The 26,835-nt window shown below is 43.1% G+C and overlaps 1 protein-coding gene and 1 pseudogene across 5 annotated transcripts in view; one reads left to right on the forward strand and one right to left on the reverse strand.

The window, feature by feature from the left end:
- The window catches only part of PDCD6 (programmed cell death 6), a 43,205-nt gene continuing 16,370 nt past the window's right edge, over positions 1–26,835 (reverse strand). The window contains exons 3-6 of one of the 5 annotated variants that reach the window (XM_004478506.5): positions 21,503–21,547; positions 20,270–20,428; positions 6,397–6,506; positions 1–836 (exon numbers count right to left, since the gene is read on the reverse strand). In XM_004478506.5, the coding sequence (XP_004478563.1) occupies positions 738–836; positions 6,397–6,506; positions 20,270–20,428; positions 21,503–21,547 (413 nt within the window). In that variant the 3' untranslated portion in view covers positions 1–737. Of the gene's footprint in view, positions 4,448–6,396; positions 6,507–20,269; positions 20,429–21,502; positions 21,548–26,835 lie in introns of all 5 variants that reach the window. The other 4 variants (XM_004478509.4, XM_004478507.5, XM_058306715.2 and 1 more) reach the window with 4 other exon arrangements.
- On the forward strand, positions 23,168–23,879 carry LOC139439798 (peptidase inhibitor 15 pseudogene; annotated as a pseudogene).

A 26,835-nucleotide genomic window follows, 5' to 3' on the forward strand; every position in this document is an offset into this window, starting at 1 on the left:
TCTACTTTTATACCGGAGCATTTTAATTTAAAATTCCAATGAAAGCAATCACAAAACAATTTGCAGGTCCTACAAAGCAGTTGTATGGAATTTAATCAACTGTGATAACAAAGTGCACAAAAGGATCTCTGCATCTTCTAGAACAAAGCCAGGGTGCCCCACTGGACAAGACTGGAGTGAGCATGTCACAACTACGAACGTGCAGGGAGGGTACAAACAGTGTGACAGGAAGTCCATTTCTTCAGCCTTTTATTTTGAAAAGTTGCAAGTAAACCGTGTCTTTACCATTTACTTTATTGCTTACACTGTATATTCAAATGAATACAATAAAGTCCTTTTATAAAAGGAAGGCACATGAAAAGCCTTATGTTCAAATTCCCTATCATTTAAAATTCCTACAGACTAATAATAGTATTTCCACTATAGAACTAGAGATATCAGAACAGCACATGATGCATTCTGCTCCTGTAGAGTATCTGAATTGATATTTACCTCGTGGCACAATTAGTCACCAAATCAAATGTTTGTATAGGAATATTGATACAGCTATTAAGATCACAAAAACATTAATCAGCTTATCCACATATATACAGTCAGGTCCCTAAATATTAATTATATAAAATTTTAAGGTCAGACAGCATTGAGCTGCATCTGTTTTCTCGTTCTGTGACAGGTAAAAGGTTTGGCATTTCCAGTCTCTGTTCCGTGAGTCCCGCTGCTGCTCGCACAGGCCGGTGCTATACAATGCTGAAGACCATGGAAAGATACTGCTCGTAAGACACCTGGATCCAGCCGTCCTGGTCGGTGTCATAGCGCCTGAATATATCTGTCAACCTCTGGAAAACAAAAAGCCACCAGACCTTGATGCTGACCAACGGGAACAAGACGCACTTAGGAGCCAGCGCCTTCTGGAAGGACCAGGGCTGGGAGTCTGACCCCCCCAGACGCCAGGCCCGCCCTCCGAGGGGCACCCTGGAGCATGTGGGGGTTCCTCTGGGGATCGGGTAGGATGGCTCAGAATTTAAGAAGCTGCTAAGAGACCACCACTGTGGGCTGCAGGCCCAGCTCGATGGCAGACTCCAGGCCCTGGCTTCCTGGGCAGGATAGGTGAGGCCGGACCCCCTGGAACACACACAGGCCTGCCACTCGGGGCTCTTCCTCCCTCAGACCCACGGCTTCAGCGTCACGAAGTGCAGGCCTCCCACGCCTGCCCCTACAGGTCGCAGCCTGGAACAAAGGTCAGATAAGAGAACACCGCACAGTCATCCAGGAGCTCTTCAGCGCTGCAGAGGAAAACAGCCACCCAATTCACAGCTGAAAAGAAAACACCACTCCACGCACATGAAGACCTCTGCAGGAGGCCCTGGAATTCAGACTCCTTGTCCACCAAGAGGGCCACGGCGGCACCCACCTGGGGAGGTGGATGCGCAGACCGACCTGGCGAAGGTGGCCGTGGCTGGAGCGGTGCACCCCAGAGAGCATGCTCTGAAACGTGATCCATTCCCATGCGCGCGGGCCCTTGAAAACCCCTTGGTGAAGTGACTGTGGTTAGGTGAGGCCCAGCAGAATCAGGGTGCTATGGCCAGCCCTTGTGGGGAAGGCCAGAGAGCACGAGCCACGGGAAGCAGCGAGAGCTGGGGCCACCGGAGCTGGAAGAGAGAGGAGAGGAGCCGCCATGTGCGTGGCCAGCGCCACGGGCCGGCACCCAACGCCAGGCTTCTGCGAGGAAGCATTGCCTTGATGACACCACGACTTTGAACTCCTGGCTTCAAAACCATAAGCCAGTGAATTCCCATGGCTTAAGCCAACGCACAGCGTGGTGACTGCTTTGTCACAAGGAACTGAAACACAGGAGAGCTGAAAGCAGCTCAGCACAGTGAACGCCGACAAGCCGCCATCGGCCTCTGCACACACACCTACCAGAGGCCACATGCCGACAGAAATCCTTTCTGGCTTGAAGAATGGTGGTAATTTTTCTTTCTTTATACTTCTGTATTTTCCCAAGATTGGTACAAGTTTTCATTTTATTTTGTAAAAAAATAAATACATTTTTAAAAAGCCTCTTCCTTCTTGAAAAGAGAAATGAAGGAAATCCTTTTTGAGAATTTATTTTTTTAATTGAGGCCAGGAGCTTAGCTTTTCTGTTTGACCCCCTGCCCCCACCAGTCCGTGTTTCCGGTCATTCCTGCAGGATCAGGTGGAGCCAGGAACGCCCCCTGCAGACAGAGGGCCCCGTGGGCCTCAACCCCTGGGCAGTGGGAGCTCAGGAAGCCTTTTGGGGGGCTCAGACCCTGCCCAGCACCAGAAGCAGAGCAGCCTTCTCTCAGGTGGACCTACACGGGTAAGATGCTGTGCAGTCTTGAGCTGATACTTCGCGAAATCTACTAACCCTGCAGCAACTCACAGACAGCACATTTACCCTCCATCTTTTCCTAAAGTAGAACATCATAAAAATGTAGTTCAATCCTGCAATAACCCTGTGAAGCAGACATGAGTTAGAGGCTCTCTCCATTTTAAAGATCTGAATATTTAAATGTTAGCAGACTTGGTTCTCTGACAAATCACTAAAGAACAAAGGACCAACTTATACATTCTAAAAATGAATTTTCCATCTGACTTTATTTTCAAACACATTTTCTCTTTGTTTGCAGCTGTAGTTCAGTGGTTGAGCACCTGCTTCCCATGTACAAGGTTAGGGTGTAATCCCTGGTACCCAAGGGGGAAAAAACAAAACTAATACTCTTTCCGTGGAGCTGACAACTCCTAAGTATTTAGAAATCCAATTAGACGAAAAATACTCTATCTAGTCTGGGGAAGAGATTGCAGCTGACACACGACACACAGAATATGTTAGTTGTGAAGCAGCTACAGCCTAATTCGGGTGCTAACGACCCCTCTCTGATGTCCCCTGTGCTGGTGGCTGGCGTCAGGCAGGACGCCGAGGGCTGTGAGGGCAGCAGGCAAGGCCTCTAGCGGGCCAGACAGACTGCACATCGTGAGAAATCGTGGCTGGCTTCTAAACACTGGTAGCAAGATGACTTTAGATTTGGAATCTTAGGTAATTTACAGATAAATAAGAAAAAGCCAGAACCATACTCTGAGATTAATAACAGCACTTCAAAAATGAGCCAGATGGAGGGTGGGCTTGCAGCAAGCTTTCATAAGACAAGGCACCCAGATTTTTTCCCCCCCTGGACTGAACCAAAGTTTTAGAATGAGTCACACTGAACATTTACATGTCCTGGGAGAGATGAGGTCCATTTCTGGTCGGGGTGGGATGGGTGTCTGAAGAGAAGCAGAAAACCAAGGCCGCTATCCACCCCAGGTGGGCAGGGCCTTGGACGACACCCCCAGGGCAGGCTGCACTGCACAGCTCCAAGCGGATTTTCAGAGAGGCCCTCGAGATCTGGGCACACAGTCCCTGCTCTTTGATTTTGTTTTTGGGAGTCTCTCAGCAGTGCTGGGACTTCCATTTTCAAGGATTTCTAGGTTTTGCTTCTATGGCTTAGTAGGAATACCCGTCACTATTGGACCCCTTAATCAGGTGATCACAGATGTCCTGCTGCTGCAGACATTACTGAGCACAGAGGCTAGGGAGAATGCAGTGTTCCACCACTCCCCCTCTTCCTGCTCACAGGACCAGCACGCTCTCTTGGCTGCCATGGACTCATCAGTTCTCTCCTGCAACAGAGGCCAAGGGACTTTGATCGTGCCTCTTTGAGAACCTGCTGGGCTGTCACCTCTGGAGAAGCATTTGGACAATGTCACACTGAGCAAGGGAGACACTAGGGCTGCATCCTGAAAACCAGCTAGGATCTGTGCCAGAGCTGGGAACAGGATGACCACTGCTATCTTCCCGACCTGCACCAGAAGCCTGTGGTCCGTGGCGCAAGGTCTGAGCCAGAAGATGCATCCCTGTGTATCCAGATTTTTTCTACTCACATCTGGCTTGCAGAGCTGCTCTTGTGGCCCTCTTAATATGTTCTGTTGGGCTTGCCCTCTTGTGCTTCTAGTACCACCATAAGGAAAGCATACCCTGGTTGGCTGCTGTTTCTCCAGCCACGGTTGGGGGAAAGAGCACGAGACATGGGCCAGAGCTGCTACTGGCAATCTACAGCCCTGCAACTTGACAGTCATCTCACTTTGCAGCAATGAGAGCGAGAAATCAAAGTTTACTGCTATGCACCAAAAAACCAAAACAGAACAAAACAAAACCAACTCCCCCGCTCCATATTTGGTCTTTGCTGAACACTCCATATACCCGAAAGGGCCCATCCTGCGTGCGTGGTCTCTGCCTTCTTCAGGTGTTCCAGCTCCTGCTCTGTCCTGGCTGTGCTCATCATTCCCCAGATCTTTCTTGCTCCCAGCTGGGATGGTGGCCATGCTGGGACAGCAGAGCTCGGCTGCCAGGGTCCACTTTTCTAGGGTGTCTTCTAAACTGTCAGTGCTGCTGATGGAGAAGTACAGAATGACAGGGCCAGGGGAGGGGACTCTGGCAACCACAAGCTTCCTGCCCTGCACTCAGTTCAATATACTGTCCCACTGGCCCTGAGTTCAATATACTGTCCCACTGTCCCCGCCTGCGGTCCACTTCAGTGTCCACCCTAGTTCTCAAATGCTGGGGGCACCTACACCTCTGAGAACTGGTTGCTGCTAAAGACTATGAGCAAACGCTGACAATTACCTACTTCTGGATGGAAGCCATCACTTACAAATGTGCTGCAGAAGCTCTAAAAAGTTATTCCAACTTCTCAGTTGGAAGGCACTCAGGCAGCAGAACTCTGAGTCCAGGCTCTCGGCACCAAGGATGCTGCTATGCAAGTCACAAGCTCAGAAATGGTGGTAGACAAACAACAGAACCAACGAAGGGTGGCAGGCAGGGGGTGCGAGCAAGGGTGAGCGGCCGACCAGATTCATTTTTAAAGAAATGATTATGTGTTACCACTTAGCAGGCCAAATCAGAGAAACCTGACGTGCACTAATTTATCATCTCAACTTAAAAATAAAAAGAGAGGCTGTCCTTCAAAATCCCAGATCACTTTTAAAAAACTCATGTGCATATCTCTCAATGGAGTCCAAAGCTGACAAGGTGTGGCCTCAACTTGATTTAAACCTAAAGGACCCAGACATCAACATGAGGTACTGAAATACTTATGGAAACAGCAACTGCTTTCCATAAAATGGAATATGCTTCAAAATAAGGGGGTAGCGGAGGAGAGCATGGCAAGTGTTATATGCAGTTGGCCCTGAGTTCAATATACTGTTCTTTCTGTTACTGTTCTTGTTTGGAATTTGTCATCAATAAAAGTTTAAAAATATGTGATGATGTGCAGCTGTATGGACCCCAGAGAATCATGTTTAGAGTTAATCCATTCCTGTGGGTATGAACCGATTGCAGGCATGACCTTTCGATTTGGTTAGTTCAGTTAAGGTGGGCCTTAACTAGCCCTCTTACTGGAGTCCTTCATAAGAGAAAGAAATTCAGAGGGAGACAGGGAAAGCCACAGAAACAAGAAGCTGAAAGCAACAAAACCCAGAAGAAAAGGGAGACCAGCAGATGCCACGATGTGCCCTGCCACGTGATGGAGAAGCCAAGGACCACCAGCAGCTGGTCCTCAGGGAGAAAGCATCACCTGACAATGCCTTAACTTGGATATTCTTCTCAGCCTCAAAACTGTAAGCTTGTAAACAAATTCCCATTGTTAAAAAGCCAACCCATACTGCCTTTAGCAGCCTAGCAGACTATAACAATATCTAAGAGCTTAGAAATCAATTACATTTCCAAAGCATGTATTTCCCCCTAGAATCAGAAGTAGGACCTGTTTTGGGAGCAGCCAGGGCAGGCCCCAGCTCCTGCTACCCTGTGTGGGTATCTCCAGCAGGCTCCAGGCTCTCTACGCCTTTGTGGCTCACTGTGAGTTGTAAGAACAGAAGCCCCCAGTGTGGGGCCTGGTAGAAAAGCCCGGACCCTCATCTGCACCTCGCCTGGGAAAACTTCGTGTCAATTTGCTCAAGGTTACAGCCTCCTTCAGACACAGCCGCAACTGCGACGGAAAATGCACATTTTTTCTCAGAACAGAAAGTGTTTTTAAACATACAATATGGCATGGTATACGCAGAAATAACCCAGAGGCTATTTTTAAAAATCACCTCTTCCAAGTACTCTATAGTATTTCGGAGGGAAATAAGCATGATTGTTTACACCTTCGTTTAAGGGAACTACACTAATAGTTACTTCTCCAAAAACAAGACTAAGTCTTAAAAGCTCCAGAAACTGAGTTTATCAATGCATGACTTTATCGAGTCACGAATTCCAAAATGCTCCTTCTCTTTTCTTCCCCCCACGTGCTGTGTCAGTCTCAGCAGCGCATGGCGACCCCGCCCCAGGCTGGTTACCTGCAGAACTATGCAGCCTTGAATGAAGTCATCAAAGGCAATCTGTCCTCTTCCTTGTCTGTCAAACTTTCGAATTAGGATATCATGGAACTGGTCAGAGAGCCGGTACCCTTGAAGAAAGAAAATTAGAAAATTTGCATCTGTATTCCATCTTTTCCCTCCAAAAGATCCCCACAAGCCTCTAACAAACGATATAGGATTAGGTAGGAAATAAAACATGCAAGTTCATTAAAATGCACTCTGAGAAACAAAGAAGTTCCCTGAATCATTCTGAACACGTTTTTATTTCCAGTACTGTGAAGCAACCTAGCAAAACCAGTATCATCTTCCTGGGAGGATGAGTATCTTAGAGGCCATCCCTGTGCTAAAAGCTAAAGGTTATTTTATACAAACTCAACTACACTCATTATACATTGCTGCACCCACAAAAACCACAATCCCACAGGGTACCCAAATTTAGTTTCCTGAATTCAGTGGAGGTATTCATTTTAAAAAGCCCTCCACTGATTTTATCACACTTATTAATATAAGATGTGAAGGTTCTGACTAATCCAGTCTCCCTGTCCTATCACTAGAGAACACTTGGAAATATAAGAGAAAGATCACAGGCTTCGAATTAAAACACAAACTTAAGGAAATAGGAGATCAATCAAAGGACACGCACACATATTAATCAGGGCCTCTCTGACATAAGGAATTTAATGACTATAAGGGATTAGCTGGCCTCAAGGTCCAAACCACCCAATGAGACCACAGAGAATCGCTAGTCCCATTTTCAATGCCCTGCACCCTGTTTATAAAAGGTCTCCAGGCAGGGAGGCTGTGGGGAGCTGTGCCTCCCCTCTCCTGCCTGACAGACACTGGGGGCTCAGGGCAGGCAGCCAGGAACAGCAGCTTTCAAAGGCAAAGGCTTCCCGATGCCCTTCCCCTCCTCCCTCTCAACCCCACTGCCTGTGGTTACCACACGCTCTTACTCATTCAGGAGACAAGATCCAGGTGCAAAATAGTTTTACTGGTTTTTCAGTCTTGTTGGAATCTTTGCAAGGATATGACACCTATTGTCTGAGTGAATTTCACAGTTAATCACCTGTACAAAATGCTTAACCACTTTACTTAAAGATTCAAACATGCAAACATTTATAAAGTACCTTCCAGAGAGGCCAATGCATTTTACCCTGAGTCTATGGCCTGAATTTAGGGGTGCCTCCTAAGCATGTGATAGGAATCACTGCAGGTGCCCATCCAAGTCAGAAGGAGAGCAGAGAGAGCAGGTGCCACTTCTCCAGCCTTGTCAGTGAGTCTCTCATACCCAGCACCTCCACGTGGGAGGTAAGGCAGAGCCGCAGGCTGAGCGCCTGGCCTGCCTGCTGAGGAAGACACAGCCGAGGAGGGGTCATGCCCTGACTGGAGGAGGACAGGCAGGACAGTGACAGAGATACCAGGCTTTCTAGTATATACAGTCAATGGAAGCAATTTCCATTCACTTTGAATTTAATTTCCGATTTCCCTGGTCACCATTGTTATAGTAGGAAAACAATACACAAAGAAATCAGACTAGAGAAACCAATAATAAACAATAGAACAAAAGAATGTTATCTGAGTGGCCAAAACCTGAGAGCAATCCTTTTTCTAGAATTTTCTGTAATGAATATCCATGTTAATATGTAACACTTTCAAAGTAATTAGTAGAGCTGCCCGTCCCTCCCCGCACAGCCCCGGTCAGGGTCAGGGCTGGCCATGAGCACACAGCCCCCTGCTGGAACTAGGGAGCACCTGAGTACAGAGGTCCACAGGACGCTCCTTTCTGCATCAGCCTCCTCCCTGGAGCCAAGCTGCCTGCCTTGGAAATACGGTCAACGAGCCACCACGGGTGCCGGACACCTGTAGAAACCACCTCTCCTATCTGCTAAGAAAAACAACCCCACCTATCCCACCAGACCCCCCTCCTTTTCTGCAGCCCTGGGGGTGGGGATCGGGAGGTATCCCTGCCACAGCCAAGTCGGGGGCTCGGTGGCCTCTCAGCTGGTTCTTCCTCTTCAGCACAGGGTACCATTCTCCTCGCCCCGGGGCCAAGCCTCCCACAGAGCCTCACTCTAGCCTGGGCTCCCTTCCCGGAGAGGCACGCCATTTCTCTCCCGGCACCTGTCCTCTGCGGTAACGAGAGCATCAACACCCCACCCTGAAAGGGGCAAAGGGTGACGCACTGATGCCCCCTCGCAAGGCATCTACACCTCAAGGTAACCAGAGTCTGGTGGAAGAAGGAAAGCATCACAGCACCAGAAACCACCCTGTGCAGATTCAGGGAATGGCTGTCAATGGAGAGAACAGCTGGATGATGGACAGACAGAAGGGCACTTCACGGCCTTCAGAACTGACACCATGTGCCCCTGATGTGACACAACAGAGGCCAAAGAGCACCTTGGAAGGAGGTAGGCATCAGTCACGTGTTTACGGCTGCATTCCAGTTCAAAGAACACAGGAGAACAGAACGTGAGTCCAGGGACGGGCACAGAGACGTGTGCCAGTGGAACCAGCGGATCCTCAACGAGCCAAGGGCATTAAAACAAGGAGGAGAGGGAACACTGTGCACAGACCTTGTGTGGAGTCTAACTCAGGCAAAACTGGGATAAAAGGGCATTTATTTTTTAAAATTCTGACTACACGCAGGCTCTGAGAGAATACCATGGAATTAAGTTAATTCTGCAAGGCCAGTTAATGACTCATTTCCTAAGTACACGCTCTAGAGAAACAGAATGAAGTATGTTGGGAGAAGGCCCTGGAATTGATCTAAAATGCTGCAGCAATAGAAAGGAGGATTAAGCAAATGTAGTAAAAAGATGGGAAACTGTTGTGTGAACAAGAGTTCATTACACTTGCTTTTATAATAACCAAGTAGTTGCTGTAGAGGCTGGGGTGGAGGGACAGAAGACTACAAATGGGAACAAGGAAATCTGGAGAGTAAAGGAAATGGTTTTTACCTTGAGTGCCTTTGTTAAGAGTTATAAAACTATTTACTAATTTATAAACTTATGAATTTATAATTTATAAAAAATTTACCAATTCCTTTATGTAAATTAAACTTACATTAATTAGATAACCTTTCTTCCCCTCCTTAACTGACATTGACAAGCCTTGTTAATCTTTTGATTTCCACATGCTCTGTACCTGGCACATGGTAGAAGTTCAATAATAAATGTCTAAAAAATAACGAAATGAGAAGATTGTGGGAACACGGCGGAGAAGGAAGCTCCAGGAACCAGTTCCTTATCAAAACAACTACTGAACTGGCAGGAACGGTGAATCCACTGTTTTGGAACTCTGGAGTCTAGTGGAGCGCTGCACAGCACCCAGCGACAGAGGGGTAAGCCGGGGAACTGCAGTCAACACCGGTAGAACCTCACCTCTGTGCAGCGGGGACTGCAGTGAGGGATCCTGGTGCCAGATCGGACAATGAAGACCCAGCCTTACAAAATCAGGGGTGTTCGATCTGATCATTGGTCACTGCTTTTGATCACAGACTTCAGATGCTGGGGTGGGGGGAGCAGTTCTGAGGGCTGCCGTTCCAAACCTGGAGGGCAGCAGAAGATTCTTAAAGAAGCAGGACTTTTTCCCCCCCTTTTCCTTTTTTTCCCTCTCTTTACAATTTCCAATCCCTGTTTGGGAGCAGAAATAGTTTGGAAAAGCTACAAACTGACAGCTCCAATCTTCAACAGCAACAAAAACCTAGCAGTCCCAGAGGAGCAGAACTAGATTTCCAGGGTTATAACTACATAATCCTCAGAATGTCCAGCTCTCAATAAAGAATTATAAAACACAAAAAGAAACAGGACAGTATGGCCCATTCACAGGAAAAAAAATTCGCCAGAAACCATTCCTGAGGAATCGCATAAACTGTATCAGTTAGTCGAAGTCTTTAAATAAATCAACCGTCTTGAATATGTTCAATGAGTTAAAGGAATCCACAAAGAACTAAAGGAAACTGAGAAGACATTTTTTTAACAAAACATAAATTTTGTTTTTTGTAATAGTAAACTTTATTTTTAGAGTAGTTTTAGATTTACAGAAAAATTACACTGAAAGTAGAGGGAATTCTTAAAGAGAAATTCTGAAGCTGCAAAGTACAGTAATTGAAATTTTAAAAAAACATTAGATGAGTTCTACAGCAAATTTGAACAGGCAGAAGAAAGGATCAGTGAACTCAAGATAAGACAATAGAAATTATGCAGTGTGAGGAGCAGAAAGAAAAAATGAAGAAAAATGAACAGAGCCTGGGAGATCTCTGGGACAACATTAAGCATCCCAACATACACATCACTGGTGTCCCAAAAGTTCAAGAGAGACATGAGGGGGACAGAAAAATTATTTTAAGAAATAAAGGTTCAAAACTTCCAAATCTGATGAAAGAAATTGATGTGCACATCCAGGAAGCTCAATAAGCTCTAAGATTCTCTAAGAGAACCACACCAAGAGACAGTATAACAAAACTCAAAATCTAAAGACTAGAGAGGATTCTGAAAGAAGCAAGAGAAGTGACTTCTCACATATATTGACTCACCAAAAAGATAACAGAATTTCTTATCAGAAACCATGGAGGCCAGAAGGCGGTTTGGCACTTTTAAAGTCCTTAGAGAAAAAATATGGTCAACCAAGAAGTCTTTATCAGGCAAAATTATCTTTCAAAACTAAAGAAGAACCTCTCTACACATGCCCCTTCTGTCACTTTTACTGAACCTGTGGTTGGTGCTGGGGTTGGTGTATGCTCAGGAGACCTGAATCTCTGGACTGTCCATGTGCCAGCTTGGCCATGAGCCTCAGCAGAGCAGAGTCCAGTTTGTTGGACTTATTCAGGACAGCTAACAGGGAGGTGAGGTTGGTCAACCACCACACCAGGGAACTGAGCGTGCCTAAAACTGCAAGCAAGAGAATCGCATCCATCAGCCATGTGAGATCTAAGTCCCCTCTTGATTTAGAGGCGGAGGGACATCACCATCCCAGGGTCCACAGGATGGAGGAATATAATATGGATTGGAGTGGACTTGCTAGTATTCTACTACAGAACTATTTTGACTCCAGCAATGGAAGAAATTATATCACTGATGCGGCCCTGGAAGTTGCTGAGGGCAGGGAGAGGGAAGAAGAGGTATGATATAGGGACATTTTCGGGACTTGGAGTTGTCCTGAATGATAATGCAGGGACAGATGCAGGACATTATATATCCTGCCATAATCCAATGAATGAACTGGGGGAGACTAAACTACAATGTAAACTATTATCCATGTGGTGCAGCAGTGCTCCAAAATGTATTCACCAAATGCAACGAATGTGCCACACTGATGAAAGAGGTTGTTGATGTGGGAGGAGTGGGGTGGGGTGGAGAGTGGGGTATATATGGGACTCATATTTTTTAATGTAACATTTTGTGCGATCTATGTATCTTAAAAAAAAAAAGACAAAAAATTTGCTAAAATTTAAAAAAAAAAGGAGAAATGAAGGTATTTACAGATAAAACAAAAACCGAGAGTTCATTACAAGAAGATACCCCATGTGGGAGGCAGGTACCCTAATGCTTGAGCCATACCTGCTTCCCTGAAAATTTCCTGCATTTCTGAGATAACATTTATGTAATCTAAAGCTTCTTTAAAAATAAAAAAATATATTTTAAAAAAAAGCCCTTGCACAAAGATACAGAGAGATACAAAGTAAAAGGGCAGAAGAAGACATTCTACACAAACAGTATCAAACGCTAGCTAGAGAGGGTATATTATATACTTGTAGCAGTTTAATATTATTGATGAATTCCAAAAAGAAATATTGGATTATGCTTATAATCTGATCTGTACCTGGGCATGATTGAGTTATAATTAGGGCGTTGAGTCCCCACCCACCAAATAAATATCTTTTACCACAGATAAAAGGCATGGCAAAGAACAGAGTTGAGGGTTTCTGATGTTGGAGTTTGATGTTGAAGACTTAAACTGGAGCCCCAGGAAGTCAGCTCCCAGAGGAAGGAGAAGCCAGCCCCAGGAAGAAAGGAACCTTGAACCCAGAGAAAAGCAAGCCCCAGGAACATAGGAGCCCAGGAAGCCTGAACAATCACAGATGTCAGCAGCCATCTTGCTCCAAACAGACTTTGGTGAGGGAAGTAACTTATGCTCTATGGCCTGGTGTCTGTAAGCTCCTACCCCAGATAGATACCCTTTATAAAAACCAACCAATTTCTGGTATTTTCCATCAGCACCCCTTCTAACTAATACAATATTCTAAATAAAATATTACAGGACACAAAGAAGTATATTATATATTGATACAAGATCAACACAGTAAGAAGACAGATTATAAGCATGTACGTACCTTTGAAACAACCCCAAAAGATATGAAGCAAAAACTGACAGAATTGAAGGGAGAAACAGAAAGTTCTACAATAACAGTTGGAGATTTAAACACACTATTTTAAATAAGTGATAGAATATCTAAGCAGAAGATCAATAAGAAAAGAGAGGACTTGACCAGTACTATTAACCCACCAGATCTAACTGGACACATAGAGAACCCTCCACCCAACAACAGCAGAATATATTCTTCTCAAGGGCACATGGAACATTTTCCAGGATAGATCTTATTTTACACCACAAAGCATATCTTAATAAATTTTAAAATATTGAAGTTTTACAAAGTATCTTCTTGGACCATAATGGAGTAAACCTAGAAATCAATAATAGAAGGAAAACTAAAAAATCTACAAATATGCGGATATTAACACACTATTAAGCAACCAATAGATCAGGGAAGAAATTAGGAGTCATTTTTACATGAATGAAAATGAAACAAAACACCAAACTCATGGGATGCAATGAAGGCAGTACTAAGAAGGAAATTTATAGCTTGATATTAATACATTGCCTATATGAGAAAATATTACATGGGGAATTGATGTGGCTCAAGCGCTTGAGCACTCACCTCCCACAACGTGAGGTCCCGGGTTCAGTTCCCAGTGCCTCCTGAGAAAGAAACAAACAAAAACAACCAAACAGCAAAAAAAAAAATCCACAAAAAAGACAACTCAGGAAAGTCAATGTGGCTCAGTGGTTCAGCGCTGGCTTCCCACATACAAAGTCCTGGGTTCAAACCCTGGCCCTTGGTTGCTCAAAAAAAAAAAAAGCAAAAAACATTACAAATCATGAACTTCATACCCCAAGAAACTAGCACAACAGCAATCTAACTAAAGCAAAAATTAATTCAAAAAAAGAAAGTAATAAAAATTAAGAGCAGATAAATGAAATATAGATAAATAATTTTAAAAAAATATGTAAGTGCCTAAAAAAAAAAAAAAAAAAAAGAAATATAGAGAGGGCATCAATAAAACCAAAAGTGGGGTTTTGAAAATAAAAACCTCAGCCAGACTATGAGGACACAAATAACTAAAACCATAAATGAAAGTGGGAACATTACTACTGACCTTACAGAAATAAAAAGAGTTCTCTAAGAGGGCACTATGAATAATTATATGCCAACAAATTATAACACCTGGATGGACAAAGTCCTTCAAACACACAAATTACCTAAACTGATACAAGAGGAAACAAAATCTCAACAGACCTGTATTAAGAGACCAAATCAGTAATTAAAAACATCCTGGGGTGGGAGTGGAGGTGGCTCAAGCCATTGGGCTCCTCCCTCCCACAAGGAAGGTCCTGGGTTCAGTTCCGATGCCTCCTAAAAGGAAAATGAGCACAAAACAGACACAGAGCAGACAGTAATTGCAAAAAACAAAAACAAAAACAAAAGACAAACAGAAGGGGCATGAGAAATAAAAAAACAAGAAAAACAAAACATCCCAGGGAGTGGATACAGCTCAGTGGCCAAACACCTGCCTCCCATATATGAGGTCCCAGGTTCAGTCCCCGGTACTTCCTAAAACAAACACAGTCTCATAGGGGAGCAGATGTAACTCAAGTGGTTGAGGACCTGATTCCCACGTATGAGGTCCTGGGTTCAAGACCTGGTACTCCCTTTAAAAAAATAAAAAATAAAAAATCCCAAAGAAGAAGAGCCCAGGACTGGATGGGTTCACTACTGAATTCTACCAAACATTTAAAGGAGATTTAACATCAACCCTTCTCAAACTCTTCCAAAAAAACAGAAGGGAAGGAAATACTTTCTACCTCATCCTATGAGGCCAGCATTACCCTGATATCAAAGCCAGATAAAGCTAGTACAAGAAAAGAAAATTACAGACCAATATCACCTTGAATATAGATGCAAAAATTCTCAACAAAATACTGGCAAACTAAATCTGACAGTATAGTAAAAAGATTATACACCGTGACCAAGTGGGACTATTACAGGAATGCAAAGGTTGTTCAACATAAGAAAATCAATGTGATACACCACATGGATAGAATGAAGAAATAAAACCTTAATGATCATTTAAATTAATGCAGATAAGGCATTTGACAAAACCCAACACCCTTCCATGATAAACACACTCAGAATAGCAGTAGAAAGCAATTTTTTCAACTTCATAAAGGATATTTATGAAAAGCACAGAGGAAATATAATACTCATTGGTGAAAGACTGAAAGCTTTCTCCCTAAGGTCAAGAACAAGACAAGCATGCTCAATGCCAGCACTGTTCTTAGACACTGTGCTAAAATTCTAGGAAGAGCAGTTAGACAAGAGAAAAAAATAAAAGGCATCCAAATTAGAAAAAAGTCATATGACATGATCCTACAGATAGCAAATCATGAAGAAGAATCGAATCCGAGAAAGTCATTAGGCTAATAAATTAGTTTTTAGCAAAACTGCAGGGTACACGATAAACACACAGAAGTCAGCTGGATTCCTATCACCAGCAATAAACAGTCTGAAAGGAAATCAAGATACAATTCCATTTACAATAGCATTTAAAAGAAAAAAATACCTAGGAATAAATTTAAGGAAAGAGGTGAAGAATTTGTATACTGAAAATTACAAAAACAATGCTGACAGAATTTAAATAAATAAATGGCAATCCACCCCCATGTTTGAAGACTGAGGACTTACTATTGTTAAGATGCTACAATACTGTCTAGAGCGATTTACATATTTAATGCAATCCTCATAAAAACTCCAGCAACCTTTTTCAAAGAAATGAAAAAGCTGATGCTCAAATTCACATTGAATTGTAAGGGGTCTCAAACTGCCTAAACCACCTTGAAAAGAACAAAGTTGCAAGACCCACACTTCCAGATTTCAAAGCTTATTACAGGGGAGTGGATGAAGCTCGGTGGCTGAGAGCCTGCTTCCCACCTACAAAGTCCTGGGTTCAATCCCCAGGACCTCCTAAGAAACAAACAAACAAACAAAAAACTCTCATTGGGGATCAGATGCAGCTTAGCGGTTGAGAGCCTGCGTCCCACGTTTAAGATCCTGGGTTCAATCCCTGGTACTGCCTTAAAACAAAACACAACACAACAAAAAAACTTACTACAAAGTAACAGTAATTCAAGAGTATGGTGCAGGCACTGGTCTGCATACAGACCATGTGGAAGAGAACTGAGTACAGAGTGAAATCCACACATCTACAGCTAGTTGGTTTTCAGCAAGAGTACAAATCATTCAATGGGGAAAGTATAGTCACTTCAACAAATGGTGCTGGGACAACTGGAAATTTACACACAAAAGAATGAGGTGGACCCCTAACTCTCACCATATACAAAAGTAATTCAAAATGGATCAAAGACCTAACTATAAATGCTAATACTATAAAATTCTTACAAGAAAACATAAGGAATTATCTTTAGGACTTTGTAGCAGGTAATAGATTTTTAGATTTTACACCAAAAACATGAGCAACAAATGAGAAAAATAGATGAAATGGACTTCATCAAAATCCAAAGTTTTGTCTTTTGTGTAAGGGATATTATCAAGAATATGAGGGAAGCAGACTTGGCCCAGTGGATAGGGCATCCACCTACCACATGGGAGGTCCACGGTTCAAATCCCAGGCCTCCTTGACCTGTGTGGAGCTGGCCCACACGCAGTGCTGATGCACGCAAGGAGTGCTGTGCCACGCAGGGGTGTCCCCGTGTAGGGGAGCCCACCACGCAAGGAGTGCACCCCGTAAGGAGAGCCACCCAGCGCGAAAGAAAGTGCAGCCTGCCCAGGAATGGTGCCGCCCACACGGAGAGCTGACACAACAAGATGTTGCAACAAAAAGAAACACAGGTTCCCGGTGACGCTGATAAGGACAGAAGCAGTCACAGAAGAACAAAGCGAATGTACACAGAAAGCAGACAACTGGGGGAGGGGGGAGGAAGAGAAATAAATAAAAAATAAAAATAAAAAATAAAAAAAAGAACATGAAAAGGCAACCTACAGAACAGGAGAAAATATTCGTATACCATATATCTGGTAAGAATTTAACCCCAGAATATATAAGAAACTCATACAACCCAACAACAAAATGACAAACCACCCAATTAAAAAAATGGGTCAAGGATTTAAACAGACATTTCTTCAACCCGTATATTAAAATGGTCAATAAGTCTATGAAAAGATGCCCAACATCACTAGCCATTAAGAGAAATGGAGGGAAGCGGATGTGGTTCAAGCAACTGAGCTCTCGCCTACCACATGGAAGATCCTGGATTCAGCTCTGGGTGCCCTGATGAGAAAGACAGCGAGCTGGTGCAAAGGGCAGGCGTGGTGAGCTGACAAAACAAGGAGACTTAAAGAGGAAAGACAATGAGAGATAGAGCAAAGCAGGGAGCTGAGGTGGCTCAAGTGACTGAGTGCCTCTCTCCCACATGGGAGGTCCCAGGTTCGGCTCCCGATGCCTCTTAAAGAGAAGACGAAGCAGACACAGAGAGCACAGAGCAAATGGACACAGAGAGCAGAGAGCAAGCACAAACAAATGGGGGGGGGGCGTTTGATATAAATAAATCAATCTTAAAAAAAAAAAAAGAGAGAAATGTAAATCAAAACTACAAAGAGGGAAACGGACTTTGGCCCAGTGGTTATGGTGTCCGTCTACCATATGGGAGGTCCGTGGTTCAAACCCCGGGCCTCCTTGACCCATGTGGAGCTGGCCATGCGCAGTGCTGATGCGCGCAAGGAGTGCCGTGCCATGCAAGGGTGTCCCCCGCGTCGGGGAGCCCCACGCGCAAGGAGTGCGCCCGTGAGGAAAGCCGCCCAGCGTGAAAAGAGAATGCAGCCTGCCCAGGAATGGCGCCGCCCACACTTCCCGAGCCGCTGATGACAACAGAAGCGGACAAAGAAACAAGACGCAGCAAACAGACACCAAGAACAGACAACCAGGGGAGGGGGGGCGGAATTAAATAAATAAATAAATCTTAAAAAAACAAAAAACAAAAAAAAACTACAAAGAGATACCACTTCATACCCACTAGAATAGATTACTAAAGAAAATGAAAGCAACAAGGATGCAAACAAACAGCAACTTTGATACATTATTGGTGGCAGTGTAAAATGGTGGTTCCTCAAGAATTACCATATGACCTAGCAATTCCACTCTTAGGTAGACACCAAAAAGAATGGAAAGCAGGGACTTGAACAGATATTTATTATTTGTACACCAATATTCATCGCAGCATTGTTCACAATAGCCAAAAGTGTCCATCAACAGATAAATGAATAAACAAAATGTAGTATATCCCCCTCCCCAAAATGTGGTATACCCATACACTGGAATATTACTCAGCTGTAAAAAGAAGTCACATGCTGATATATGTGACAACATGGAATGGACGATCCTTAAGAGATCACATTGTATGAAATTGTTTTAGGATGATAAAAATAATCTGGAAATTGACAGTGGTGAGTTATAGCGCTGTCAACGTACCTAATGCCAAAGAAATGTCCACTTTAAAATGGATTTTAACATGTTTATTTTACCACAACTAAAAAATATTTTTTTTTTAAAAGAATGACATAATTCAGCAGCATGGACTTGTCAGTGCCACAGTGCCGCCAGGGCTGGCATAAAGCACCTGGCGAGAGCTCTGCAGTGGAAAGCTGCACTGTGGCTGTGGTAGGATGTGATCCTAAAGGTTCAGACTTGGCCAATGGGTAAGATACATGTTCTCAGGAGTCAAATTGTACAGGAATTTCTGCATCTGAGGCATACTTCATAAACATTACTACCAGAAACCTTCCAAAATAATTATGCAGAAAGGATCACAATGTTCCTTTTCATAGAAAATGAAAGGAGACAGCTCTAGAAATCTCACTTCTCCAATAGAACTAAGAAACTTTTTAGAATAACCAAAGAAACCCTGCAACAGAAGAAAGCTCAGGAAGTCAACATGAATTTCAACTAGTGGACCCCAACACCACCCCTTCCCTGCCCAACACCCTGCAGTTCCTGACTGCAAGGGGCAGACCATACGCTGCACCCGTCCCGCCCTCCACACCTGCACCCAGCTGTGCGTGCCTGTCTCCGGGCGTGTGCTGACCGCTGACACAGAGGCCTGGGAGGCAGGGAGTGCTGCCTACATGCAACGTTTCCCAGTGTGTTCCGAGGACCTGAATGCCATCAACATTGAGTAAATAGAGGGTTCTAGGGCCCAGCGAGTTTAGAAAGTGCTCATGTTCTGGGACACTTAAGGTTGTTATTTGTCTAAAAACATCCACAGGAGCCCAAATTATCATCACATCAAATGCAGCATGGCTCCACTCTGCTACATTCGCTGCCCATCCACTGCCAAGGCCCGCAGTCTCCTCCCTCACTGGCCTTTGTCCTTCCCTTCAGGGCAGAGAAGCTGGCCAAAGACACCCTCCAGCTCCCTGCCCAGAAGGGCAGAGAAAAGTCTGCCACATTCCAAGTTCTGATTCAGAGAGCCTGAGGTCAAAGCTCCTGCCCAAATCCCAGATCTACTCTGGCTAGTCCAGAACAACAACTCCCTATGGAATCCCAGCACCTCTGATTGATCCTGTGCACAAGTTCATGAAACAAGAAAATAAAGAGAAACCATAAAGTAAATGCAGGGGGTGGGGCGGGAGGTCATGTTAATAATCATGAGAAAGTGGAATTTATTAGTAAAACTCAAAATCTCAAAATACGTAGAAGGCACCTATAAGCAGCCAACACAGAAGATGAGAATAGAGCCTGTTTGATAGAGCACAAAGTAGAAATCATTCCAAACAAACTGTCATCTTGGTGTAAATACTTAGAAGACTTGGACAAGTCCCAAAACATTTCAGTGTTTCCTTTGTACATAAAAAAATTACACTGCTCCCCCACTTCCTCTCAGACTCAAGAATTAATATAAGAGCACATTAATTCATTCTGGAAAGGTACCATATAAACACTTTTGACAAGCACACTGCTCACTCCCTTGAGTCTGATGTGTGTACAAATCCGTATACACACATGGCGCACAATGACTTGAGAATGGGAGAACACATTCTTACTTTTAGAGCTCTCAATCTGGGTCGTAAGATTTTTACTGACCAACAGTTAAATCTAATAATTTATAGAATTGTTTTTTATGGCTATTTTATCATTTTCTCAGTACTTTGTTGCATCATGAAATATAAGCTGATGTCTATGTTTTATTTTTACTTACTCTTAAATTTTTTCAAAACCCACATTCTCAATTTTGTTCATGAAATCATTCCATTTCCCAAAAGATCAAAGATTTGCATAGCCCTTATCTCATTTTGGATGAAAAACTACATAACATATCCATATCAAATATATGCCTTCATGATATAAATAAATTGTATCCAAATATAAGCCTGTATGATGTAAACAAAAATTTACATGAACTAGGTTAAAAAAACAAACAAGTAAAAAAAAAGAAAAAAAAGTTTAAATGGTACATAGGTTCCAAAATGAAATATGCTATGCAACCAAGGTAAGTGAATTACCAAAACCTGAGAGTGCTTGCTTGAGCTCGTTTTTGTCAATCATCCCGGAATTGTCCCTGTCGTAGGTGCGGAAGACGTTCTGCCAGTCTGTGATGTACTTCCAGACGCCCGTGAACTCAGTGAAGTTCACACCAGCCTTGTTCTCTCGGTCAAACATAGCTGAGACAAAAAGAAAACAGCAGGTACACATCAAATTCAAACCTTGACCTTGAGCAGCAAGAGGGTCCATTACAGCAAAGGCACTTCAGAGCCTGCCCACCGGCTCAGGTCCTGAGGAACACAGCGCAGATCCAGCCCAGGCCATCGCGACGTCGTTCAACACACGCTAAGGAGTTGTAATGGGGTTAGATTCCCAAAAACTTTGTCCCTTCTGCCTGGGGTGGGGTGTAGACCCTAAAAAATGTTAGTCAGAGTGTGTACGACAGTCACAGGACAGGCAGTAAAGCATACTGGAGAAACAAGAGAAATAAAACTTTACACTGAGACCAGGGTTCTGCAAAAGCACATTCACTGGGGAGATGTGATCCTTGTTTCCCAAATGAAGAGAAGCGAGGTACTCTCCAGCTCTCTCAGAGCATAAATTCTGTGCCTAGAAGACAGACCTAACCCAGACCAGTGTCCTGCTCCATGTTCCCAGGGGAGTCACATCTACTGGAGCAGAGGCTCAGGAGTCCCAAGTAAAGGTAAACCTACTTCCATGATTAAAAAAAAAAAAAAGAAAAAAGACCCTAGCCCCACTGTCTTATGTTTTGATTAGTTAAAATGAAACCGGAAAAAAATTTAATTGTATCAAAATAACTTAAAAATTAAATCGTATTTAAGATACAGTTTCATCAAATAAATAAGTAAATGAATCCTGACTTTCATTAAAGAACATAGTCAGTCTAGCTCCAGGGTAAAATCTGTATTATTTACATGCAATTGCAAAATGGCCAAAAAATATGAAAATTTGGTCTCTTTTTAGGTACAGAGGTTGATATAAAACTGTAACATGTACTACTGGTTTGCTCCCAAGTACATTACAATTAATGAAGTTTCACATAATAAAAATAACATGAGAAACTGATTATTAATGATTTCTGCAAATAGTCAAATAGTCAATAATCATGTTGGCTAACTTGGACATCCATCTCATTGGAGTTTCAGAAGACACAAGCACAGCCTCTATCTAAGGACAAGTAAAAAAGACTCCTACTTGTCTGTCAGCACAAGTACAAGGATGCTGTTACTTACATATGATGGACCTGACAGTCACAGGATTAAATGGAGTCCATGTACCTGAAAACAAACAACTGGGATTAAACTGTAAGAAAAGTATTTCATGGAGAACAGTAAGTTTCTCAACTGTAACACTAGAAGCACAGTGAAAGTAAGTAATAAGAGTTGCTCATGTCCTGCACACATTCAAAGCTGTTTATAATTATCTGAGCCTGGAATCTCACTCTTGTTTTATAAATATCAAAGAAACTGTTTTATATTAACATACACGGAATATACCAGGAATGCAGCCACAGACAAAATGAAAAGACTGTACTTAGTTCTGTTGGATTTTCAGAATTTACTCACCATTTCAGAAAAGCCCATCATTGCCCAGGTGTCTGAGTCACTGACACAACCTCCCTATGAAAGTGCACCTCTGAGCTGCTACATTTAGTCATTCTACAGACAGGTGCAGGCAACAGATTACTTTATTTCTTTTTCTCCAGGAATCCTGCCTATGCATACTGAAAAACATACTACAAGACCACCTCAAAAGTTTTCTCCAAAGTTACCATCCTGGGTATGATGCTATTTTCTTTGAAATTGTGAATAGGCAAGCATGTCAGAATAGTAACAGGGAGATTATCAAAGATTTTTCATAAAGGGGATCATTGATTTTAGTAGAATTGAGACATTCTGCATTAAAACCATTTGTCAACTATGAGGATGGAATGGTCTTTACCAGATATCTTCATGCCCCAGAATCTTGTTTTCAAAATGGTTTGTATTTATTTTTATACTCAAAACATACTAAAAGATTTTTAAAGAAATGTGAGGGGATAATGGAGAGATATTCCATGTTTATAAATAGAAGACTTGATATTAGGATGTCAATTCTTCCCAACTTGATCTATAGATTCACTGCAATCCCAATCAAAATCCCAGAAAGTTATTTTGTGGATACTGACAAACCAAACCTAAAGTTTATATGGAAAAGGAAAAGATTCAGAATAGTCAACATAATACTGAAGACAGGCAGTAAAGTGATCAAGACAGTGTGGTACAAAAAATAGCTCAAACTAGATCATAGACATAAATGCAAAACACAAAATATACAACTTCTGTGGGATGACACAGGAAAATCTAAGTGAACTTGGGCTTGGCAATGACTTTTTACAAACCAAAAGCTGAATCCTTAAAAGATAGACGTAAAAGCTTCTGTTCTACAAAAGACACTTAAAAGAATGGAAAGACAAGCCACAGAGTTGATAAAATACTTGCATTCAAAATATACAAAGAACTATTAACACACAACAATAAGGAAATCCAATTACAAAATGTCACCAAAGCAATAGAGTTGGCAAATAAGCGTAAGAAAAGATGCTCAGCAACATATGTCATTTGGGAACTGTAAATTAAAATGAGATAAATAAATTTTCCCATATCAGCCTGGGGAAGATGAAAACCCAGACAGGTGGGTTTTACATGGGATGAGAGGTAATCTTCTTTTATTTCTCATACCTGCACTCTATAAAGTCTGGAGTGGGCTAATGTACTTCTGGTGGTGGTACATGGAAGATGAAACAAAATAAAGACCTTAAAAATGAGACACTCATAGGTGGAATCATTTTATTGAGCACTGAAACAATTCAGCACACAGAGTAGAGCAAACTCGGTGGCCTCTCCTCCACCCTCAAAATGACAGCGATCTCTGCTGTCAGCCAGGCATGCCTGTTCTCCCTTCCTTGTGACGCAAGTGCTGTGGTCCTACTCCGTTCCACTGACTCATCCCTGCCATCCAATCATTTCACTGATCGAAGCAGCTGTAAAAGCATAACTAGAGTCTGTGCATATTCCAAAGCCATGAACAAGTGCTAGACTTCCCAAAATGACGTGTGCCATTCCTGAACACCATGATCAAGCTGGGGGAAAGCATTGCCACCTGCAGCAAACAGGGAATGTATGGTTTGGGATGAAAATCTTGCAACATCTGCAGTCTTGGTCAGCTACTTACAGTTGGAACCATGGACCTCCTCACTTACTGAGATTTCTGGGCCAAAATCTATCTCTATGAACTGGGAGATATCACTCTATTTTCTCACTGGTCAAGCCATGAAATGACGAAGTGACCATATCCCTGGAACTGCAACCCCAGATGTCCTATGAGATGTTGTATACACATTATACGCAGACGGCTGGGCAACTTCCTAGGAGATTGGATGTACAATTCCCACTTGCCAAACAAAGACTGTCTGGCGATCTCTACGGTCACGTGCAGTGTACTTGGTAACTATGCTCCAAAGGGCACCTGGGATGGAGAAGTGCCGTGTAAAGGAGGGGTCCCTGTTCAGCTTGTCCTCCAAGCCATGGGGGATCTTGTAATGACAATTTCTTCGTTTTCCAGGAGTAATGTCAACTATTTATACTGTTTAAATAAGCTTATCTTTCCTTCCAGTAGACATTATAATGGTTTCTGGGAATCATAGGCATAAATATATTGAATTTTGAACATTCTATATACATATTTTATGATAATCTTGTTTTCTTTTAGTATTCATCTATAAAAATTAGTATTTGTCTAGTACGTTTAATCCCTTGAGACAATCAAAACATCCAATTCTATTTTCTGAACACTAAGCCTAAATTAAAATACTGTATTTTTAGTGATAACATAGTAGATGCATCTGATTCCAAACTTGCTTTCGAAAGGACTGAATGTTATTATGGTCCTTTTCTAAGGACCAATAACCACAATCTCTACTGGTATTTGCCAACAATAGTCAACTTTCATCCTCAAGGAATATACTTTAGTAGCTAGCATCAGCAAATAACCTGCTACAACAGTAAGGGTGAGTTTAATCAAGAAAGGGATCAGAAGTATACTCTTGGAAATATTTTTTTTCTGGGATAAACTAAAATTGATGAACTTAAAGATTTTGTAAATTAAAGGTGAAATTAGTTGCAATGCTCTTAAAAAGCAAAATGCAAAACAAAACAACAAGATGCCACTACACACCTATTAAAACGACTAAAAACCAAAACACCAACCATACCAAATAGTGGCAAGGATTTTGAGCAACAGGAACTTTATTCACTGCTGGCGGGAATGCAGAATGGCACAACCGGGCAGTTTCTTAGAAAATTAAACAGTCTTACTATACAATCCAGCAACTGCACATCAAGGTATTCACCCAAAGGAGGTGAAAGCGTTAAGTACACAGGAAAACCTGCACATGAATGCTTTTGGTGGTTTTATTCATAATTGCCAAAAATTAGAAGCAAACAAGGTCCCCTTCAACAGGTAAGTGGATAAACACATTGTGGTACATTCATACAATAGGATTTTATTCAGTAAAAAAACGAAATGAGTTATTAAGCTACAGAAAGACATGGTGGAACCTTAGGTGCATACTGCTAAATAAAAAATGCCAATCTGAAAAAAACTATATACTGTATGATTCCTACTCTATGACATTCTGGAAAAGGCAAAACTACGAGCAGCGGTTGTCAGGGGCTCAGGGGGAGGGGGAGGGAGGAACGGGTGGGATAGAGAACATTTTTATGGCAGTGACACTCTTCTGCATGATACCATAATGGTGGATACAAGACATTATGTGTTTGCCAAAACCCACAGAACTGTGCAACACAGAGCCCCGAGGTGACCTATGATGCCATTACAGGTCACGTGTCCACACTGGTTCATTCACTGCACACACTACTTGAATGCAGGAGGTAACAGGGAAGCCTTGGACAAGGGAGGGTAAATGGGATCTCTACTTTCTTTTTTTTTTTTTTTTTTTTTTAATTTTTTTATTTTTTATTGACTTTGTAATAATATTACATTAAAAATATATATGTGAGGTCCCATTCAACCCCACCCCCCCACCCCCCCTCTCCCCCCCCAACAACACTCGTTCCCATCATCATGACACATCCACTGGACTCGGTAAGTACATCTCTGGGCACCTCTGCACCTCATATACATTGGTTCACATCATGGCCCATACTCTCCTCTATTCCATCAAGTGGGCCCTGTGAGGATTTACAACGTCCGGTGATTACCTCTGAAGCACCATCCAGGGCAGCTCCACGTCCCGAAGACGCCTCCACCTCTCATCTCTTCCTGCCTTTCCCCACACCCTTTGTCCATTATGTCCACTTTTCCCAATCCAATGCCACCTCTTCTATGTGGACATTGGATTGGTTGTGTCCATTGCACCTCTATGTCAAGAGGAGGGTCAGATTCCACCTGGATGCTGGATGCAATCCTCCCATTTTCAGTTGTAATCACTCTAGGCTCCATGGTGTGGTGGTTGTCCTTCTTCAACTCCATCTTAGCTGAGTGTGGTAAGTCCAATAAATCAGATTGTAGGTGCTGGAGTCTGTTGAGGCTCAGGATCTGGCTATCACATTGTCAGTCCAGAGATTCAAATCCCCTAAATATATCTTAAACCCTAACATTAACTGCACCTCCAGCACATTAGCATGAAAGTCTTATGAAGGGAGATCCCATCTGAGTCCAGATTCATCACACATAAACACCATTTCCAAAGAGGGGCCATCTGCCCTGGTAGTTAACCCCATCGGCCATGACCATAACTCCCATGGGTCTCTTTAGCCCTCAAAGGAACCAATATCTGGGGGTTGTATCTGCTTTATCTGTCTCTCTGACTCTGCTCAGTTGTGCATGAGGGCAAACCTTCTGCCAGCCTCCAGACTCTTTTTTAGAAACTCATAGCCATATAAACTCATTTCTCCTTTCCATTTCCCCCTTACTTTAGGTCAAACAGCATTTTAAAGTCATGGTATTTTATGTAGACATGGATATTCTGCTGATCCGCATTGAACCTTCCGTATAAGGTCATTTTCCAGTTGCATCATCAGTTGGTAGTTGATAGTGGTCCCTCGTTGCCAGGGAGGCTCATCCCCGGGTGTCATGTCCCGCGCTGGGGGGAAGGCATTGCATTTACATGCTGAGTTTGGCTTCGAGACTGGCCACATTTGAGTAACATGAAGGCTGACAGAAGGAAATTCCCAGGCACAAAGTTGCTCTAGGCCTTGTTCTTATTTTGGGTTTATCAGCTCACAAGCATAGTCATTAGCATCTGGGGCTCACTGTTGAACCCTCACTCCCTCCCGGTCCCCACCACTGTACCTGGGAGACTGTCGCTGCTCCCCTAGGGACCACGACAGAGCACCACTGGCCAGGAACCCAGTACCCCCCCTACTGTGGTTTTTAATTGTTGCCACTATGAGTATATCCAAACATTACCATGCACCCTGGACATATGCGGTCACCCCTCGGGCTGAAGCGTGGTTTGCTGGCCTGGCGGGGGAGCGGCCGCGGTAGGCCAAGCCGCTGCCCC

Source organism: Dasypus novemcinctus, chromosome 2 (genome assembly GCF_030445035.2).
Source record: "Dasypus novemcinctus isolate mDasNov1 chromosome 2, mDasNov1.1.hap2, whole genome shotgun sequence".
In the NCBI taxonomy this organism is placed as follows: domain Eukaryota; kingdom Metazoa; phylum Chordata; class Mammalia; order Cingulata; family Dasypodidae; genus Dasypus; species Dasypus novemcinctus.